The 23,357-nt window shown below is 37.4% G+C and overlaps 1 protein-coding gene across 1 annotated transcript in view; it reads right to left on the bottom strand.

Annotated features, from left to right (window-relative positions):
- ASB12 (ankyrin repeat and SOCS box containing 12) overlaps positions 1–23,357 on the bottom strand; it is a 183,512-nt gene that overhangs the window by 133,643 nt on the left and 26,512 nt on the right. The window contains 5 exon segments of the mRNA XM_074359235.1: positions 1,565–1,701; positions 9,938–10,064; positions 12,599–12,756; positions 14,028–14,053; positions 14,055–14,188. Coding sequence (XP_074215336.1) covers positions 1,565–1,701; positions 9,938–10,064; positions 12,599–12,756; positions 14,028–14,053; positions 14,055–14,188 — 582 coding nt within the window.

Genomic DNA, 23,357 nt, shown 5'->3' with positions numbered 1-23,357 from the left:
CAATATTCTGTTTAGAATGCAAAATATTTGTTAAAGGGAGAACCATGATGGTAATTTTAATCTCTTATCAAACAGACAATGTCACTGAGCTTTCATTAAATTAATGACAAATGTCAAAGGAACACCTGAGGAAGTGTTGTAAGACCTAGTAACAAGGAAGATTGCTATGACTGATGGATGCTTCAGCAAATAAAACAACAATTACAGCAGTCCCTACCCAGGTCTGAGCAGCACTAGAATGGTTAACTTCTGCAGATAGCTAGGTATATCATACCAGTATACACTCTTTGGCAATATGTCTTGCAGATCTTAGAAACAGCTATAGCTGTATATATGTATATTAGCAGCCTTATGTTCAAATAGAGAAGAAGATATATTATTTACTGAGCCCCTAGTGTGTGGCAGACACTGTGCTAGATCCTTTACATATATTATTTAATTCTCACTACAGCCCCTCAAGATATGTACTATTATTATCATCATAAGAAAACAGGCTCAGAGAGGTGAACAAATATCAACCAGGATCATATGGATAAAGTCTGAAGGTAGGATCTGACCCCAGATTTGAATGACTATTAAGAATCTAATTTTACCACAACACAATTTTTAATAAAAGTATAGATCTAGCCATCTAGAAGAGGGAAGTTGTTAGATATTTCTAGGCCCTCTGGGAAAGGAAAAAGGGACCTACTAAAAAAGGACTTTTTGGTCTTCAGTTTGGACAAAAAGCAATCTTATTTTCTCAAAAGCTTGGTACTTCTCTTTACCATTTTAAGACTAATCCTGTTGAAAGACACAGCTTTGATTAAATTCTCTTCAATCACAGAATGTCAAATGCAGCTATAGGTGAAGCAAGATAGCAAACTTCTAAGAAACTGAAGGATTGTGCCTTAGCAGAAAGAGAAATTATTTTCTCTCTTGACCCCAGTCAATTCTAGGTAGTTCTAGAGAGAACAGCCAGTGGGAGACCCCCAAAATGGTCAGACAGCTATGTAAGGCCACTATCTGGTTTCATGCACACCCAGCTGCTGAACTCTGAAGCCACAACCACGCGGCTTAGGCTTAGATCTAAATCAGCGACTTAGCAATCACTAGTTAGCAATGAAACCTCCTAGTCAGCCACACTCCACACATCAAAATGTATGCAAAATTATTTCTTTCTGGGGATGTTTGTGAAAAGGACAGTATTTAAGAAAAGGGAATCTGTTCTTTACTTGCCTTATGGGGCACAATTAATTCTTCTACAATTCATTATTAGAGCTAGACAAAATATTGAGGGTCAAGGAATTAATGCAGAGTTCAGGCTAATATTCACACAGGCAGTGGCAAGGCTAGGTTGTTCAAAGTACCTTCTCACAGTCTTGCTTCACAGTAACAGGCTATGATAAAATGAGCACCGATGGCTTACTCAAATGGTTTTACACAATTATGACACAATAAACCTATATACACAAACCTAACTTTCCCATTAACACTGCAAAGCTCAACATTCGGGGAGGGATTATTGAAAGATGAGTGAAGCAGGAGTATTAGAAAGGTCACTGGTACACTGATAGATAGATACCTTTGGTCTTGTGTCTACCACATACATAAACTGGCTCCCTGTGTTTGTTTGGTTAATGGCCTCTAGCAAAAGCTCATCATCAATGCAACGAGTGTAAAATCCAGACAAAGGCTGGCTACAGCGACAAATGGCAGCCTGTAAGGAAAAAAAATGTGTCAGTTGAGTGATCATATGTAGAGGTGGTCAAAAATCCTCCTTGATCCCAGGTTTAGTCCATAGAGGAAGAGGATGAGCCAACTCAGGATACTAAAGCAAAGAGATGTAGCTCTGAAGCCCAGTGATTCCACCACCATTGGGTTCAACCTCTTGTCTCCTTCAGGCATATGGGCTGCATTACCACAAACTGCTGCTCAGAACTGTTTTTTTCTTCTACATGGTTAAGATCCCCAAACCAGTCTTGGCAAATCCAAACTACAAGAAAATCACACCTTGAGTGTTTCCTTAATAAAGCTCTATTTTCAATATGTATTAGGCTAGTACTTTTCTGAAACTTTCCTTCTTTTTTTAAAATATATTTTTGTTGAAGTATAGTCAGTTTACAATGTTGTGTCAATTTTTGGTGTACAGCACAATATTTCAGTCATATAGGAACATACATATATTCATTTTCATAATCTTTTTAACCATAAATTGCTACAAGATATTGAATATAGTTCCCTTGCTATACAGTATAAAACTGTTGTTTATTTATTTTATATATAGTAGTTAATATCTGAAAATCTCAAATTCCCAAATTATCTCTTCCCACCCCCTTCCCTCCCTGGTAACCACAAGTTTGTTTTCTATGTCTGTGAGTCTGTTTCTGTTTTGTAAACAAGTTTGTTTATCTTTTTTTTAATTCCACATATAAGTGATATCATATGGTATTTTTCTTTCTCTTTCTGGTTTATTTCACTTAGAATGACTTTCTCCAGGGACATCCATGTTGCTGCAAATGACATTATTTTATCATTTTATATGGCAGAGTAGTAATCCATTGTATAAATATACCACAAATTCTTTATCTAGTCATCTGTCAATGGACATTTAGGTTGTTTCCATGTCTTGGCTACTGTAAATATTGCTGCTATGAACACTGAGGTGCAGATATCTTTTTGAATTAGGATTCCCTCTGGATATATGCCCAGAAGTGGGATTGCTGGGTCATATGGTAAGTCTATTTTTAGTCTTTTGAGGAACCTCCATACTGTTTTCTACAATGACCACACCAAACTGCATTCCCACCAATGCAGTAGGAGGGAGGAGGGTTCCCTTTCCTCCACAGCCTCTCCAGCATTTATCATTTGTGGACTTTTGAAGGATGACCATTCTGACTGGTGTGAGGTGATATCTCATTGTAGTTTTGATTTACATTTCTCTAATAATCAGCGATATTGAGCATTTCTTCATGTGCCTATTGGCCACTTGTATGTCTTCCTTAGAGAATTGCTTGTTCAGGTCTTTTGCCCATTTTTAGATTGGGTTATTTGTTTTTTTTCCTATTAAGTGGTATGATCTGTTTATATGTTCTGGAAATTAGGCCCTTGTCAGTCTCATCTTTTGCAAATATTTTTTCACATTCCATAGGTTGTTGTTTTGTTTTGCTTATGGTTTCCTTTGATGTGCAAAATCTATATAAGTGTAATTAGGTTCCATTTGTTTATTTTTGCTTTTATTTCTATGGCTTGGGTAGATTGCCCTAGGAGAACACTGCTGAGATTCATGTTGGATAATGTTTTGCCTATGTTTTCTTCTAAAAGGTTTATAGTGTCTTGTCTTATATTTAGGCCTTTAATCCATTTTGAGTTTAATTTTGTGTATGGTGTGACGGAGTATTCTAACTTCATTGATTTACATGCAGCTGTCCAGCTCTCCTAACACCATTTGCTGAAAGGACTGTCTTAACTCCACTGTATGTTCTTGCCTCCTTTGTCAAAGATCAATTGACTTACAGTTTTTGGATTTATTTCTGGGCTCTCTATTTTGTTCCACTGATCCATATGTCTGTTTTTGTACCAATACCATGCTGTTTTGACTACTGTAATTCTGTAGCATTGTCTGAAGTCTGGGAGGGTTATTCCTCCAGCTTCATTCTTTTTCTTCAGTAATGCTTTAGCAATTCTGGGTCTTTTGTGATTCCATATAAATTTTATTATGATTTGTTCTAGTTCTGTGAAAAATGTCCTGGGTAATTTGATAGGGATCACATTAAATGTGTAGATTGGTTTGGGTAGTATGGTAATTTTAACAATATTAATTCTTCTAATCCAAGAACATGGGATATTTTGCCATTTCTTTAAGTCATCTTTAATTTCCTTAGTCAATGTTTTGCAGTTATCCACGTATAACTTTTTCACTTCCTTGGTCAGTATTTTTCTGTTTTGGGTGTAATTTTAAAAGGGATTGTTTATTTAGTTTCCTTTCTGATACTTCAATGTTAGTGTAAAGAAATATCGCTGAATTCTGTATGTTAATCTTGTGTCCTACTACCTTGCTGAATTCTTTTATTAGCTCTAGTAGTTTTTGTGTGGACCTTTTATGGTTTTCTATATATAGTATCATGTCATCTGCATATAATGACAATTTTACCTATCCCCTTCCAATTTGGATTCCTTTCATTTCTTTTTCCTGACTGATTTCTGTGGCTAGGACTTCCAAGACTATGTTGAGTAGAAGTGGTAAAAGTGGGCACCCTTGTCTTGTTCCAGATTTTAGTTGGAAGGCTTTCAGTTTTTCAACATTGAGTATTATGCTTGCTGCGAGTTTGTCATAAATAGATTTTATTATGTTCAGATATGTTCCCTCTATACTCAATTTGGTAAAATTTTATCATAACTGGTTGTTGGATTTTATCAAATGCTTTTTCTGAATCTATTGAGATGATCCTGTGATTTTTGTCCTTTCTATTGTTGATGTGCTGTATTATATTGATTGATTTGCATATGTTGAACCATCCTTGTGTCCCCTGGATGAATCCAACTTGATCATGGTGTATGATTGTTTTTAATGTGTTGATGGATTCTGTGTGCTAATACTTTGTTGAGGAGTTTTGTATCTATGTTTATCAATGATATTGGTCTATAGCTTTCTTTTTTGGTAGTGTCTGTGTCCGGCTTTGGTATCAGGGTGATGGTGGCTTCATAGAATGAGTTTGGGAGTGTTCCCTACTCTTAATCTTTTGGAAGAGTTTAAGAAGAATTGGTATGAGCTCGTCTTTGTATATTTGAAACAAGTTCCCAGTGAAGCCATCTGGTCTTGGACTTTTGTGTGCAGGGAGGTTTTTTATTGCTGATTCTATTTCACTTCTAGTGATTGGTCTGCTCAAATGATCTATTTCTTCTTTATTCAGTTATGGTGGACTGTGTGTTTTAGAAACTTGTCCATTTTTTGTAACTTGTCCAATTTATTCACAGTATTCTCTTATGATTTTTTGTATTTCTGTGGTGTTGGTTGTAATCTCTCCATTTTCATTTCTTATTTTGTTTATTTCTGTTCTCTCTGTTGTCCTCCTGGTGAGCCTGGCCAGAGGTTTGTCAATTTTGTTTATTCTTTCAAAAAACTAGCCATGTTTTGATTGATTTTTTCATTGTTTTTAATCTCTATTTCATTTATTTCCTCCCTGATCTTTATTATTTGTTTTCTTCTGCTAACTTTAGGTTTTGTTTGTTTTTCTTTTGCTAATTCTTTTAGGTGGTAGGTTAGGTTGTTTACTTGAGTATTCTTTTCTTTTCGTTTTTTTTTTTTTTTTTTTTTCTTGGAGAAAGGCCTATATCACTATGAACTTCCTTCTTAGGACTGCTTTTGCTGCATCCCATAGATTTTGTGTGGTTGTGTTTTCATTGTCATTTGTCTCAAGGTATTTTTACATTTCTTCTTTGATTTCATCATTGACCCAGTGGATTTTTTAGTAGCATGTTGCTTAGTCTCCATGCTATTGTCTTTTTCTCATTTGTTTTCCTGTGGTTGATTTCTAGTTTCAAGCCATTGTGGTTAGAAAAGATGCTTGGAATAATTTCTATCCTGTTCAATTTTTTGAGGCTTCTTTTGTGCCTGAGTATGTGGTCTATCCTAGACAAAGTTCCATGAGCACTTGAAAAGGATGTATATTCTGTTTAGGGGGGATGTAACGTCCTAAAAGTAACAACCAAGTCCAACTGTTCTATTGTGTCATTTAGTATCTTCATTGTCTCACTGATTTTCTGTCTGGAAGACTTGTCCAATGGTGTTAGTAGGGTGTTAAAGTCTCCTACTATTATTGTATTCCTATCAATTTCTCCCTTTATGTCTATTAGTATTTGTTTTATATATTTAGGTGCTCCCATATTGGGTGCCTTTATGTTAATGAGTGCAGTATCTTTATCTTTTATTATTTCTTTGATCATTAGTGTCCTTCTTTATCTTTCTTTATGGTCTTTATTTTAAAGTCTATTTTGTCTGATATGAGTATTGCTACCTCTGCTTTCTTGTCATTTCCATTTGCATGAAATATCTTCCCATCCTCTCACTTTCAATCTATATGTGTCCTTCACTCTAAAATGGGTCTCTTGCAGGCAGTATATTGTAGGTTTTTGTTTTATTATCAAATCTATCACTGTATATCTTTTCATTAGAACATTTAGTCCATTGACATTTATAGTAATTATTGATAGATGTGTGTTTATTGCCATTTTGAACCTTGTTTTCCAGTTGATTTGGTATTTCTTCTTTGTTCCTTTCTTTTCCTTTTTGTTTTTCTTTTTGAGGTTTGATAATTTTCTTTTGCATTAGCTTGTTTGCTTTTGGGTTTTTGTCACTCTATTCTATGCTATTGATTTGTGGTTTTCCTGTTTTTCAGGTATATTAAACCTTTACTATATCTGTTTGCTTTAGACTGATAGTCATGTATGCTCAAACATATCCTAAAAAAGAATTAAAAAAAAAGAAAAAAGAGAGAAAAAAAATCTATACTTTCTTGGTCCCTTCTCTCATCTTTTAGGATTTTAATATTCTTCATATTTAGTTATTTATTTTTGTACATCTTTGTATTTATTCTCTTGCAACTCACTGTAGTTATCACATTTCCAATTATGGTTTTCCCATTTCTATAGCTTCCTGTTCCTTTTCTATTTAGAGTAGACCTTTCAATATTTCATTTAGGATAGGTTTAGTATTGCAGAATTATTTTAGTTTTTGCTTGTTTATGAAATTCTTTCTCTCTCCTTCTACTCTAAAGAATGGTCTTGCCAGATTAAGTATCTTAGGTTGCAGCTTTTTCTTATTCAGGCCTTTGAATATATCTTGCCACTCCTTTCTGGCCAGCAATGTTTGTGTAGAGAAATCAGTTGAAAGCCTTATGGGGGTTCACTTGTATGTAACTCTTTGTTTTTCTGTTGCTGCCTTTAGAATCATTTCTTTATCTAACTTCGGCCATTTTAATTATAATATGTCTTGATGTATGTCTGTTTGGGTTCTTATTTGGGGCCCCCTGTGTCTCCTGTACTTGGATATCTGTTTCCTTCTTTATATTTGGGAAGTTTTCAGTCATGATTTCTTCAAATCTTTTTCAAGCCCCTTTTCTCTTTCTTCTTCTGGGACCCCTATTCTGTGTAGGTTGGCACGTTTTATATTATCTCATAGGTCCCTCTTATTACTTTTATTGATTTTTATTTGCTTTTCTGTCTGCTGTTCTGATTGGGTGATTTCTGTTATCCTGTCTTCTAAGTCACTTATTTGTTTCTCTGCATTATCTAGTCTACTTTTGACTGTCTTTAGCTCAACTCTCATCTCAGCAACTGAGATTTCTGTTTTTAATTGGCTCTTCTTTATAGTTTCTATTTCCTTTTTAAAGTATTCTCTGTCTCTATTGATAGTCTCTTTTAGTTCTTTCAGTTCATTGATCATTCCCTCTTTGAAGTCATGATCTAGAATATTGAGATCTATTTCACTGATCATTCTTTCAGGGGATTTCTCTTGTTTTTTTTAATTGGGAGTAGCTCCTCCACTTCTTCAATTTACTTATATTTCTCTGGCTGTATGGATTTAGGAGTATCAGTTGTCTACTGTGGTTTTGAAGGGCTTTTTTTTTGTTTGTTTGTTTGTTTTTATTTAAAGTTTGAGTGTTCCTGTGTAGACTGTGTGCATCTAATAGTTTTGTTGCAATGGCCGTTTTTACTTTGGATGGTTGCCACATCTTCCTTCCCTGTGTTTTTGCTGTTATCACTTTCATGGGAGGTATGGTTGGTGTTGTAGTGTTCAGAGCCTGCCCTGATTGTTGTTGTTGAGCTGGGCCTCTTTTGTTCTGTAGTTGTCAGAGCCATGACAGATGTCTGGACTGCTCCCCTGTTGCGGGAATAGGGGCTTCTAGATCCATCTCTGAGCTGTGGTGTATAGTAGGCAGGGTTGGAGTGCTTCATCTGGGAAGAGTAGGCAGGAAATGTCCACTGGGAAGTGCCCTCTGTGGTGTTGTCTGTCACTTGTTATGCGGGCTTATAGAGTACTCTTTTTTGATGCTGCCTTTGTCCCCACCTTAGCTGCAGGAATGTTAGCCACCTGTTCTGGTGTCCCCCAGGTTCTGAGTCCCAGGATATCCCAATACAGATCCACCAATGTCTGGCTCTAAGACCCACTGTAGCAAGTGTGCAATCACACATCTGAATCTGTGGTGCACCACTGGGTCAGCACAGACCCTGGCCCTGCCTCCACATATGGTCTGGTACCCAGGTCTGTTGTAAATTCCTATACTCACCCCCACCATGAGTCAGAACTCCACTCACTGCCTATTCATCTCAGAGGCACAGGTCCACAAAGGATCCAGAGAGAGCAAGTTCGCCCTCTCTGTGTGGGGCTATAAAAAATCTTAGTCCCCCCTGTGAAGCTGCAGGAACACTGGGTATGTATTCAGCTTTCAGCCCCACCTCCATGCAGCAGTGGTGGCTATGATAAAGCCCCCACCTCTCTTCTCATGAAATCACACCAACAGTGGAGCCAAGCAGAGAAAGTGGCTATGACGCAGCTGTGTTGTGCCACTCCCCTACACACACACCAACAGTGGTGCTTTTCTATGGATGTCCCAGGCTATTCTCTTCTGCACACACCCTCAGCCAGAGCTCACACAGCCCTCCAGTCCCCTGAGGCTGCCTCTATGCAGTGTGCCCCTTCCCTCTGGCTGGCTCCTCCCTGATCTCCAGCAGCCAGTCCCAGATCATCCCTGCAGGCTCATGTCTATGGCCAGGGATCAAAGGGACCCTTCATGGCAGTTTCCCTTAGCTCTGTCTGCCAAGAAGTTCTCCTTGGAGCCTCAGAAGCTCCACTTCTGTCCCCACTGACCTCCCAGCTGGAGAGAGGGCATCCCAGCATGAGGGTGCCTTTCTTCCTATGCCACTCCCTCCATGCAGGACCAGTCTTGCACCATTTTTATGTTTTTTCTTATTTTTCTTACCAGATTTTTGAGAATCCTCCTATATTTCAAAATGAGAGACACTCTGCCAGAGTTCAGTAGGTGTTCTGTGTGAGTCAATGGGTTTGTAGGTGTAATTCTTGGTGTATTTGTGGGAGAGGGCAAGCTGTGAATCTCTCTATTCTGCCATCTTGGCTCAACCCCCTTTTCCTGCTTTTTATAGTCCCAGTAATATTACCCACATAAACCAGGGGCTTGAAGTGGCAGCAGAATTCAAGATAGAACAAAGATATAGAGTCTCTTGACAGAATAGAGTTCACTCATTTCAGGAGTTAATGCGAATTCAGAGAGCTTGTTTGTTTGAAGCCATTTCAATATGAAAACAAAATAGCTATTTAGCAAGTACATCTGGTAATGATTAGTTAGTGAACTACATTACACTTTGGTGTGGTTTTTATGGAGTCTTCTCACTTTTATAGTGACATCCACTTGTTTTACTATACTCTTTAGCACTTGAATAGTTGGCTACCTGAGAACTTGACTATTTGTCTAATTCCAGATCTCAGAGAGACCATAAGAGGCAAGAACTATTATCCCTTCCTATGGAAGGGGACTCAAACAGAGGAGTCAAGTGCTTTTCTCTACTACCTTAAATTATTTGAAAATTAGTGAGAAAGACTCAAGGACATCTGTGTTCTAATGTGAGGCCACAGTTCTCAAATATCCTCTCATACTTCCTTTCATTCAATAATTTGCTATCCAGCAGGAGCCCACAGAGAAGGAAAGAAACAAATGAACACACTAAAATGCCACTTAACATCTGTACAACACTTTACATTTACAAAGTACACATATATTTTTTCCCTCATGTGATCCACTTAAAAACCCTCAGAATTGCAAAGGTCAGAAAAGTAACTTGTTTGAATTCATGTAGCTAGTAGGTGGCAGTGGTACAACTTAAACCCAGGTCTACTAGAGCCAAGTTTAGTTCTCATGAGAGAAATTTGCTCAACTCAAATTGTTCTCTTTGTAGAGGTAGGAAGGCACAGGTACACGTTCTTTACTTCTGAACTTTGAACTTCCAACCACCTTTCCCAAGGTAACAGATTTAGGAACCACTATTTTGGGAGGGTAGGTCCTGCATATCTAAAAGAAAAAAAAAAAAAAAACCTCAATTTTTTAAACTCCTTTTTTTTTTTTTTTTTTTACATTTTTCACTTGCTAGTAACAGTTTTGAGAAGCAATCACTCAAGAACTAGCTATCTGGTATTTATTATCTAGAATCACCCATTCCTCTGAAATAGGAACAAAAATATCCCTGATGTAAAAGCTCTCCCAAGTATAGTATTATTTTCTAGAAAGTTATTGAGTTAATGTACCTTTAGAATAACTAACTACAAGTAGAAATGTATGTATAATCTACCATGAAATTCCTACACTTACCTAGCAGAGCAAACAATGTATATTATAAAGAAGTAAATTATAACAAATAGACTCAAATGTAAGGTAGGCAAGTGAAAAATGAGGAAAGACGGTTTACTTTTTCTTTAATGCACACTAAATTCCTAAACAAGCACATCTTGGGGACCCTTAAAACACGAGTTTGGGCATCAAGTGTTAACATTTTGGGTATGACTTACTCTACAAAAAAAAAAATTATCTCAATTTTATCAATTTTTAGTGATTTCCAAAAACATATCTTTACAAAGAGACAGTGACAAAATATTATGACAACACAGACTTGATAATGTCAAATTAATTCCAATCACTCCTCTAAGAACACTCTTGAGCGTGTGATAATGCATCAAACAAATTACAAAATGAGTAGGCAAAAAAGTTTGAGGTGGATTAGATTAGGAATTTTTCTACATAACTCATTAAAGTCAATGTCTCAGAATGCAAAACATTTGAAAGAGAAAAAGTTCTCTACCCATCCCCTTACCTAGACTTAGACTTTGGAGAAGGTGGTCCTATAAAGAGAAATAAATAGAGCTTCCTTTTCAACTCTGATGGCTACATGCATCCAAGCTGCCAACACAGCTATTTCAGACCTCATTTGGGGGACTTAGACACATATTTGACCCATCAAATATGACCCTAACAAGCACCTCACAGATGACCCCGCTGAGTAACAGCTCATCAATCCTAATATCTGGTGGGTATGCAAAACTGAGTTACCAGAAAGTCATTAAAATCACTGTCTTTTTATGATAGTAAAAAGCTGAAAATAAAGATCCAACAATTCAGAAATAACAATTTAAACACTATATGCAGAAAAGTTATCATAGGAGACCAGACTGCTATCCTTGCAAAGGCCAACATGCAATGTTACCCCTTGGCTGATGCCTGTGAACCTGAATTTTGGAAAGGTCCCCACCATTACCTAACTGACAAGAGTGATTCACTGTGCCTAAACTGTTAGTACAAATAATGTGGTTTATGCTGAACATTTGCTTTCCTTGTGAGCATCTGGAATTTTGGCATACACCAAGCAGAGAGTGCTTATGTGACCAGCCCCCAATAAAAATCCTGGGCACTGATTCGCCAATGAGCTTCTCTAGTAAACAACATTTTTCACATGTTATCATCATTTGTTAATTAGAGGAGTTAAGCATGTCCTATGTGACTCCACTGGGAAAGGACTCTGAAACTCATGCCTCATTTTCTCTAGACTTCACCCTTTTCTCTCTGCTGATTTTGCTTTATAACCTTTCACTGTGATAAATCATAGTAACAAGTATGACAAAATGCCAGGTTCTGTGAGACCTCTTCGTGAATCAATGAACATAAAGGATGGTCTTAGGGACCCCTAACACATTCCCAATCTTCTGTATTTGTCTCAGAGTTCTTTCTCAAAATCTAGACTCAAATGCTTTATATCAAATACCTGATTTTTTAATCACCTTGAACTCAAGTCTAAAACTGAAGACTGTCTATCTCTCCTCGTATCTTATCCTTATCTTGCTAACATGTCCATACTCACTTGGGTCACCTAAGCCAGAAACCATGAAACCTGGGATGCATACTAAATTTATTCCTCTTTCTCACAGCCACATTAATGTGTCACCAAGTTCTTTTATTTCTGCCACTTAAATATCTCTTAAAACAATTTCCTCCTCTTCAACCATAGTCACTGCCTTAGTTCAGGTTCTTATCGCTTCTCATATCATTCTACTGCACTCTTAGCTTCAGCAAACTAGTTCTCCATACCAATACCAAAGTTATCTTTCTAAAATACAAATACACCTATAGTGATTTCCAACTTAAAATACTCCTGTGGTTGCTGTCTTCAGGATAATGTTCAAATTCCTTAATTTAGCCATGAAGCCCTTCATGATCTAAGTTCACTTACTGACCTGTTTCCTTCTCTCCCTATCTAATTTAGGATATATTTCCCTCTCCAGGCTATTCCCCAAAGCATAAGGCTATTTCTGTCTTCCCAGTCTGATTTCCATATTCTTCATCTATGCTCCCATAGCACCCTATGCTTTAGACTATGAAAACTCTCACTTAGTGTTTTGAGTGCATTAGTTATTTAATAAATGCTTGTTGAATTGCTGAATGTTGAATGAAAAAGAGAGATCATAAGTGATTTTTTTTCCTTTTTTCAAAATCTTGTTTGCTGATATTCTTCCATTTTAGTTAAGTGAACCAAAAGAAAACAATGATGACAAAATTACCGCATAGTTTCTGTTGGCATCTGTTATGGTCCAGTACCTGTTAGATATTCCCATACCCCCAAAGTCTGATATTGGGTCAGTCAGATTCCATCCATTTTCTCTCATCTCTTTGGAGGATTTGGGATCATAAGAAAAAGCGTACAGATCTTCAGGTGATGCTAGCAGAGAAATATAGGCATGAAAATGAAGTAATAATAACTGAAACTAAAAGAACACCAAATAATGCAAAAAAGGCTGGATTTCCTTCTCCCAATGGGAGTATTTGTCAACAGCCCCTGAAAAGGACAATAATTTGTGTACAGGTTGTCTTTATGTAAGGAATAAGAACTGGAATATTGCTTCAGAGTCTTCTTTAAATATTATTTTAATTTATGTGATATCGGTACAAAGCAGAACATTCTGCCTGGCTTCCTCTGAATTGCTGGATAATGGACTGAATTGAAGCTTCCAGGTTTCACATGCTAAGAAAGTGGTTCTTACCAAAAGTTTTTAACTGAGCTTCAATGTCCTAATTGCACTGGTTGTTCTAACATATTGCAAACATTAACAGCATTCTTGCATTCTACTTCTCAGGCCAATACCTGCTTCTGGCTGATAAATGCCCATTTCTTCTCTTCTTCCTGTCAACCCCACTTCCTCCCTTCACAAGACGCAACACGTAGTCAATAACTCATTTGACCAATTTATGTGGCAATAACTTTTCCAGAGATGGATGGAGTCTGCCAGAGCCTTTTATAAAGTGTTGGGCCAGCTGATAGATAACTTCTATCAATAGAATACCAACAAATTCTGAAGAATTATTCCAGGAAATGGTGAAAAACAATGGGAAGGGAAATGTAATTTTAATCCACAGACTATTGGACTTTAGTCCACAGACTAAAATCAGAGGAAGCTGTGGGTTAGCCATGTAGAATTGGGGCTAGAGGTTAAGAGGATAATGCTGGAGAAAGCAGGGATAACTGCATTAAGGATTCTGATAAGCTGCCATAGTTTGCTAGTTGAAACTAAAGGGAGGGGTAAGAACAATAACACAAACATTAAAACTTACAGGGAATATAAACAAGTTTTGCTCCAAAGCAGCTTCTTTCCTGAACTGATGAAAAATTTACAAGTTTTTACTTAAAAGGAAAGAGGTAAAGAGATAGAAATAACATCTACTAAACATCTACTATATACCAAGTACAGAGGAAAATGCATAATTGCATTTAAGCCTCAAAACAACTCCCATAGGGAGCTTATCTATCAGGATTCTTATAGATGAGGAAGCTGAGTTCAAAGGTTATGTACCTTGCCCAAATATCATGGCGCTGTAAGTGGCAGAATCCAGATCCAGACTCTGCTCTATTTAACTCCATAGGCCATGATCTTTCCATTATGTCATTCTACAGAAAATTATAATGGTTTTAAATAAAAATACTATCATAACTACCTGGTTGAGAAAGCTTGAGCAGTGATATAAACCTCATGGCACACAACATCAGAGTCTAATACAAAGTGGGCCACTCGGAAGTTCTTGCAGTGGAGGATCAGGAGACAACCCAGGCTAGTGATGGGCAACTTTTCCACAGTACCAATATGATGCAGAGTAATCTAAAAAACAGAAAAGATCAAAAAAAGTTACACAGACATGCGTTAGTTCTATCATTTTCAGTGTGCTCGAATCTCAGTAATGGTAACATCACGGCCAGAGATGTGATCGCATCTACGGCCTACAACTATCCTTTGTAAGGCACAACTGGGTTTCTTTCAAACAGAAGTAAACAGTGGTAAAGCAATGAGAAGCAAATTACGGTGTTATAAAACCTCTCTCTCCTTAGTGATATAAGGTTAAGAGGTTTGTGGGGGGATTGCCATGAACTGGCTCAAAAAACATGGCTTCTAGCAAGCTATGGTGGAGTTTAAAAAGCATAGTAAGAGGGGAGGGTATAACTCATTGGTAGAGTGCATGCTTAGTGTGCACGAGGTCCTGGGTTCAATCCCTAGTACTGCCATTAAGAAATAAATAAACCTAATTACCTCCCTCTCCCCCCAAAAAACAAAAATTCATAGTAGAATGATCCTCACAGAGCAAAAGAGAACTTCCTTTTGTTCTACCAAATTACTAACTAAAATGATTAATAACTGCTATTGTGCTTTATTGCTCACAAGGTGATCCATGACCATTAACTATTTAATCCCTGTAGTAACAGTCGAGGTATAATCATCCCATTTTAGGAGTGAAGAAATCAAAGCTCTGAAAAGTGAATTCCACATCAGAGGTCACACAGCCAAAAAGTGGCACAAACAGGATTTGAACCATGGCAGTCTAACTTTGTTTAGGGTTACTTCTCTAATATCTCTAAAAACTCTAATCCTGGAAATAGGATTTAACTAGAAATATTAGAAGGAAAACTTATCTCTAATACTTTAGTGACAGTAAAGCAAAGAATGAAATGGGGGGAGAAATTTTACCTAAGTAACTTAGGAAAGGAATAGAGACTTCAATACTAAGGACTAAAGGAACTATGCATAAGCACTGTACTATAGTTAATAAAGTTGTTTCCCATGGGAGTACAAGTTAATAAATTCTGATGTTTTTACAAAATGAAGGATGATTAGTCTTTAGTCTAATTATTCCTACCCATGCTGATGCCAGCAAAAAAAGAAATTCATGGAAAGGGAACCAGTATAAGAAACTGTATACAAATACTACAAGTTTCTCTTTATATCAAAAAGCCATGGAATCATGGTTTTACATTTTAGTCTTTGATATTCTCCTACTATCTGTGTCTCTGATGTTTCCTGCAGCTAGAGCCTGAATGTACTCTTTTCATTCTCTGGGCTCCTTAATCATCATTATCTTTTCTTTTCCTATATCCCACACAGTCCTTGCCCCAGTCCCTGTTTATTTGGAACAGACATCTCTTCCAGGAAATCTTTCAGTCATATCCATCATCTTTTAGGGACCATTTACATATCCCAAGAAGGGATATTCCATCCCAATTTCTGTTTTAACTATTTTCTCAAACTGAGTTCCTGTTATGGCAGTTTTGAAGGGCCATATAAAAACTACTGATAATGTAACAGGAATTAATATATGAAATTTCAAGAAAATCAAAGCCCTGTTGATCAACATGGGAGATCTGTGTTTGAGTAGTAAAACACTGATCATCAAAATCAGACATCAAGCAAAAAACTGGTGATTTGGGAAGTGGCAGAAACTGAAGCACACTAAGGCTGGAAAGAGCTTCATTAATAGTACTAATTGGGTAAACAAGCCTCCTTTGACATATAGAAATAATTAACATAAGTCCTCCTTTCCAGATCTAGTCAATTAGGTTTAAAACAATATTCAGTAGAAACAAATCTGGAGATGTGTGCTGTCTATAAATGAAGGTAGAAAAGGGAAAGGCTTATGGCACAGTCAGTACTAAAGTGGTTCGCAGACTTAGAAATGGAAGAGTCCTTACTAATTACATAATCTAACCACCTCATTTTACAGATGAGGAAACTGAAGCCCAGAGAACGAGTCACTTGCCTGAGGTCATATAGCCAGTTAGTGCACAGCTGAGTCTAGCTAGAACCAACTCTCCTGATTTCTCTTTTGTTATTTCTTTCATCATACCAAAGAGAACAAGACAAAATGTTATATGGAGAAAGCTCATGGTATTTTTTTAAAAAGGAAGTATTAGAATACTTCTTTCAAATATATATTCTGTTTAATTTATTTTATACTTATATAGTACTATTGATCATGTGTCAGGCATGGTTTTAAGCACTTACAACATTAACTTTTTTATTCTCATAACCAAGTATTATTATTTTCCCGATTTTACAGATGAGGAAAATAAGACACAGAGAAGTTAAGTAACTTGTCCAAGGTTACAAAGGTAGCAAATGTTAAAGCGGGAATTTCACCCTAAGCAGACTGGCTGTAGAGCCTGTGATCTTAATCACTATGCTATGCCGTATATCAGAAGCATGTTTTACTTGTTATAGAGGTCCAAGCATAAATCTGGCAAATGATTAAATGATGCTATTTTAGGATGAGGAAGGCATAAAGTAATGTCAGTGGTGCTAAACTAATTAGAGACAATTATTTAAAAGTGTAACAACACAGACAGACAGACAGACACACACAAACACAAAATAACCCCTGTCTTAGGTCAGAGATATGATCTAAGTCATTGCTATCAAGAGTGTAGTCCATGGGCCAACAGCATCACCAAAGAGCGTTTCAGAAATTTAAAATCTTAAGCCTGAGATTCTGCATTTTTAACAATCTCCCAGGTGATACAGATGTTCCTGGTTCTTGGACCACATTTTATAGGTAGCAAAGTTTTAAAGCACTTCAGGATGCTTACCAGGTAGGCTTTGAAAATAAGCAGAGACAACTTTACCTAAAAATATTGAGGAAAAGTCCCATGTAGTTTAAGATGACTATAGTCAATAACTTGAGAGATGAGAAATTATAAGATTCAATCTATGAAAAGACCCTCAGAATACGTTATTTGAAGAAAAATTTTTATAGCAATTAACAATTGAAATTTTAAGAAACTACCATATTAGAAAGCATGTATAGGAGAAGAGACAAGATGGCAGAGTAGGACGCTCGCAGCTCACCCTCTCCCACAAATGCACCAAGACCCACATCCACAGACCCACTCAGCCAACCAGAGCACCTGCGGAACTCCAACAGAACGTCGCCCTCTTCAAAAGATACAGACGTCAAAAATCTGGTAGGAGAAAAGGAAAAAAGAAAGAACAAAAGGCAAAGCAGCGCGGGACGGGTCGCGGGAGGGAGCGGCAAAGGAGGACTGGCGCTCGCTCGCTGGGTCTCCCCTCTCCAACTGGGAGGCCAGCGGGATGGAAGGGGAGCCTCCGAGGCTCGGATCTATGTGGAGCAGCCCTTGACTGACAGAACTAAGTTAAATGGGCACAGAGGGTCCCCGCGACTCCTAGCCCAAGACGCGGCCTGGCAGCTGGGGGCAGGGCCAGGCTGCCGAAGCCGGGCAGAGGACTGGGGCGGCTGCACTGAGGCAGCCCCGGGGGACTACAAGGGGCTGGGCACTGTGGCTGTGGGTGCACAGGGCAGAAAAACCTGGGCCCTTCATAAAACAACATGGCTGATGTGCCCTGGGGAGAGGGGTAGATACCCCCATCTCTGAAAACCAGAGGGAAGTTTTTGGGTGAAGAGAGGCAGGGCTCAGGCACAGCCGCCATATCCTCCAGTGCTTAGCACCCAGGCGGGGGCGGGGGCAAAACCTGCATCCGCATCAGACTCAAAGGCCAGACACAGACTTGTCTACAGCCCGAGGCAGATAGGATCCTTCCATCCTGGTCCCTCAGAGAACTTGCTCCACCAAGACAAAAAAGGAGCTGGGTTTTGGCCCAGAGCAGGGACAGGGCTGTTCCTCGGTCTTCCCCAAGCCCGCCTGCAGAGCGCCAACCCGACGCGAAGCATGCAGCGGCACAGAGCAGTGAAGCGACAGATTCCGGGAGAGGGCAGGCAGCCCTCCGGCTTTCCAGCAGGAACTCAATCCATGACCACAGTGCAGGGAAAGGGCGTGACCCGCCCTCCTATCTGAAAGTCTGCAACATAGGACTGCAGCATCAGGAGGGGCAGTGACCCGCCCACCAACAGCAAAGGAGAGCTGCACCTGACCCAGTGTTGAAAGGGGGTGCAATCTGCTTGCTGACAGGCACTGGGAGCAGCACAAACAAGGGCACAAATGGAGGGCCTCTGGAAAAAGAAAGCTGAGCTTCCAAAACAGGATGAAGACAGAAAGACTTCACTTTAAAAGCACACAGTCCCCAGGAGAACATCGAGCCCCAACTTTTTTTTCTTTTTAATCTGTTTCACCTGTTCTATTTTCTATTACCCTTTTAATTTTTACTCCTTAAACAATTATATATACACCGAGTTTTAATCCCTTTAAATTTTTTTAAAATAACTTTATTATTAGTATTTTTAAAAATTCTGCTTCAACTTGCTCTCCTATTATTTATTATACACTGTTTTCAAACCTTTTTTTCTAACTTCTTTTAAAATTCTTTCCCTCTCTCACTCTTTTTTTTCTCTTTTCTAAGATTTATTCATACATATGCATTAAATAGATAAACTCCTTAAGAACCACAATAGATAACTTATACTCCATAAGCCACAGTGCCAGAGAGATATGAGCAAGATGAATAAGCAGAGAAACCATTCCCAATTAAAAGAAAAAGAGAAATCCCCTGAAAGAATGATCAATGAAATAGACACCGATAGCCTACTAGATCAAGATTTCAAAAAAGGAGTGATCAAAGTACTGAAGGAACTAAAAGAGATAGTGTTTACAGATATAAAATATGTCAAAAATGAAATTGAAGCTATAAAGAAGAACCAAGTAGAATTGGTAAACTCACTGGCTGATATGAGGAATGATGTAAAGGCTGTGCAAAACCGACTAGATAATGCAGAGGAACTAATTAGTGACCTAAAAGACAGGACAATAGAAAGCACCCAATCAGAACAGCTACAAGATAAACAAATAAAAGCAAATGAAAAGAACATAAGGGACCTATGGGATAATATAAAGCATGCCATTCTTCCCATAATAGGGGTCCCAGAAGGGGAAGAAATATCAAAGGGCAATGAAAAGGTATTTGAGGAAATCATGACTGAAAACTTCCCAAACATAAAGAAGGAATCAGATATTCAAGTACAGGAAGCTCAGAGGGTCCCAAACAGGAAGAACCCAAATAGACACAAACAAAGACATATCATAATCAAGATGGCCAGAGTCACGGATAAAGAAATGATTCTAAAGGCAGCAAGAGAAAAGCAAAGAGTGAGTAACAAGGGAACCCCCAAAAGGCTCTCAGCTGGTTTCTTTACACAAACACTACAGGCCAGAGGGGAGTTGCAAGATATATACAAAGTCCTGAATGAAAAAAAGATGCAGCCTAGGATACTTTATCCAGCAAGGTTATCCTTTAGGATAGAAGGAGAGATAAAGAGTTTCACAGACAAGAAAAAGCTACAAGAGTTTAGCAACACTAAAACCATGCTAAAAGAAATACTGAAAGGTCTACTCTAATAAGAAAACCAGCAGGATGCTACAGAAATGAGAAAATCACAACTGGTAAGGTGATAACTCATGAATTACAAACAAAATAAACACGAAACTATAAAAGAAGACATACAAATCATTGAGAGTGGGAGAGGGAGATAGGGAAATATAGAATATTTTTTTCTTTCTTTTTTAAATTTTTTGTTTTCAGTAGGATGGGTTTCAGATCATGTTACTATCAGTAAAAAAAAAAAACAGTTATAGTAATGGGCTAATAGATTTATGAAAAAGGGTAACCACAAGCCAAAAACTTACATAGGAGTCACAAAAAATTAAATAAAATCCATGATAACACAAAGGAAAATAAACAAACCACAATAGGAAGAAGAAAGGAACAAAGAGGAAATATCAATTCAGCTGCAAAGATAAATTCAAAATGGCAATAAACACACATCTATCATTAATTACTGTAAATGTTAATGGACTAAATGCTCCAGTCAATATATATAGAGTGGCAGACTTGATAATAAAGCAAGAACCTTCAATATGCTGCATACAAGAGACCCACCTTAGGGAGAAGGACACATATAGATTGAGAGTGAAAGGATGGAAAAAAATATTCCATGCAAATGGAAAAGCCAAAAAAGCAGGTGTTGCAGTACTGATTTCAGACAAAATAGACCTTAAAACAAAGGCCATAAAGAAAGATAAAGAAGGACATTTTATAATGACTAAAGGAGTGATACAAGATGAGGATATTACACTCCTTAATATATATGCACCCATTATAGAAGCACCTAAGTACATAGAACAATTACTAACAGAGATAAAGGGGGAGTTGATGGGAATACAATCATAGTTGGAGATTTTAACATTGCATTAACACCACTAGACAGATCTTCCAGACAGAAAATAAATAAGGCAACAGAGAAAATAAATAATACAGTAGAAAAATTAGATATGGTGGAGATTTTCAGAGAATTACACCCCCCAAAAATAGGACATATATTCTTTTCAAGTGTACATGGAACATTTTCTAGTATTGATCGTGTACTTGGGCACAAAAGAAACCTCAGCAACTTTAAGAAGACAGAAATTATCCCAAGCATCTTTACTGACCACAATGCCATGAAAATAAAAATCAAAAACAGAAACAAAGGAGAACAAAAGGAAGGCATGGAGATTAAACAATATGTTATTAAAAAAAACAATGGGTCAATGAGGAAATCAAAGCTGAAATTAAAAAAAATACCTTGAGGCAAATGAAAATGAAAGCACAACCACACAAAATTTATGGGACACAGCAAAGACAATGCTAAGAGGGAAGTTTATAGTGATACAGGCCTTCCTCAAGAAAGAAGAACAATCTCACATCAACAATTTAACACACCAGCTGAATGAACTAGAGACAGAAGAACAGAAATCCCCAAAAGGCAGCAGGAGGAAGGAAATTATAAAGATCTGGGAGGAAATAAATAAAATGCAGGTTAAAAAGGCCATAGAAAAAATCAATCAACCCAAAAGTGGGATTTTTGAAAAAGTAAATAAAATCGACAAACCTCTGGCCAAACTCACAAAGAAGAAAGAAGAGAGAGCACAAATTAGCAAAGTAAGAAAGGATAATGGAGAAATTACAACAAATAAAATAGAAATACAGAATATGATATGAGGATATTATGAAAAACTATATGGAACCAAACTGGATAACCTAGAGGAGATGAACAAGTTTCTGGAACATACTGTCCACCAAGCCTGAATCAAGAAGAAACTGACCACTTGAACAAACCGATTACTAGAAATGAAATCGAATTAGCAATAAAAAACCTCCAAACAAATAAAAGTCCAGGACCGGACGGCTTCACTGGAGAATTCTATCAAACACAAAGAAGAACTCATACCAGTCTTTCTCAAACTCTTCCAGAAGATTGAAAAGGAGGGAATACTCCTAAACATATTCTCTGAAGCCACCATCACCCTGATACCAAAACCAGACAAAGAAACTACCAAAAAAGAGAATTATAGGCCAATATCACTGATGAACATAGATGCCAAAAACCTTACCAAAATATTAGGAAATAGAATCCAACAACACATAAAAAAGATTATACATCATGACCAGATGGGGTTCATCCCAGGGACACAAGGCTGGTTCAACATATGCAAATCAATCAATGGAATACATCACATCAACAAGAGAAAGGACAAAAACCACATGATCATCTCAACAGATGCAGAAAAGTCATTTGATAAAATTCAGCACCCATTTATGATAAAAACTCTCGCTAAAGTGAGTATAGAGGGAACATATCTCAACATAATAAAAGCTATATATGACAAACCTACAGCCAGCATAGTACTCAAGGGTGAAAAACACAAAAGCTTCCCACTAAAATCAAGGACAAGGATGCCCACTATCACCACTCCTATTCAACACACTCTTGGAAGTCCTAGCCACAGCAATCAGGAAAGAGAGAGAAATAAGAAGGATCCAAATTGGAAAAGAAGCAGTAAAAGTGTCACTATATGCTGATGACATGTTACTATATATAGAAAACCCTAAAAGGTCCACACAAAATCTACTAGAGCTAATTGAAGAATTCAGCAAGGTAGTAGGTTACAAGATTAACATTTAAAAATCAGTGACATTTCTTTAATGATGAATCAACAGAAAAAGAAAGTAAGGAAACAATCCCCTTTAAAATAAAACCCAATGTAATAAAATACCTAGGAATAAATCTAACCAAGGAGGTGAAAAAATTATACACAGAATTCTATAAACCATTGATGAATGAAATTAAATAAGACTTTAAAAAATGGAAAGGTGTCCCATGTTCTTGGATTGGAAGAATCAATATTGTTAAAATGGTCACTGCCCAAGGCAATCTACAGATTAAATGCAATCCCTATTGAATTACCCAGGACATATTTCACAGAACTAGAACAATTGATAATAAAATTTATATGGAACCATCGAAGACCTAGAATTGCCAAAGCACTACTGAAGAAAAAGTAAGAGGCTGGAGGAATAACTCTCCCAGACTTCAGGCAATACTACAGAGCTACAGTCATCAAGACAGCATGGTATTGGTACAAAAACAGACATATAGACCAATGGAACAGAATACAGAGCCCAGAAATGAACCCACAAACTTTGGGTCAACTTATCTTCGACAAAGTAGGCAAGGATATACAATGGAATAAAGACAGTCTCTTCAGCAAATGGCGTTGGGAAAACTGGACAGCAGCATGTAAAACAATGAAGCTAGAAAGCTCCCCTACACCATACACAAAAATCAACTCAAGATGCATCAAAGACTTAAACATAAGACAAGATACAATAAACCTCCTAGAAGAAAATATAGGCAAAACATTATCTGACATATATCTCAAAAATTTTCTCCTAGAAGAAATAAAAGCAAGAATAAACAAATGGGACCTAATGAAACTTACAAGCTTCTGCACAGCAAAGTAAACCATAAGTAAAACCAAAAGACAACCTACAGAATGGGAAAAATTTTTTGTAAATGAAACCGTCAAAGGCTTGATCTCCAGAATATATAAGGAGCTCATACAACTTAAGAAGAAACAACCAAACAACTCAATCTAAAAATGGGCAGAAGAATTAAACAAGCAATTCTCCAAGGAAGACATACAAATGATCAATAGGCACATGAAAAAATGCTCCATATCATTAATTATCAGAGAAATGCAAATCAAACTACAAT

This window comes from Camelus bactrianus, chromosome X, assembly GCF_048773025.1.
Source record: "Camelus bactrianus isolate YW-2024 breed Bactrian camel chromosome X, ASM4877302v1, whole genome shotgun sequence".
NCBI classification, from domain to species: domain Eukaryota; kingdom Metazoa; phylum Chordata; class Mammalia; order Artiodactyla; family Camelidae; genus Camelus; species Camelus bactrianus.
The sequence above is the reverse complement of the archived record's forward strand: the minus strand, read 5'-3'. Positions and strand labels throughout refer to the sequence as shown.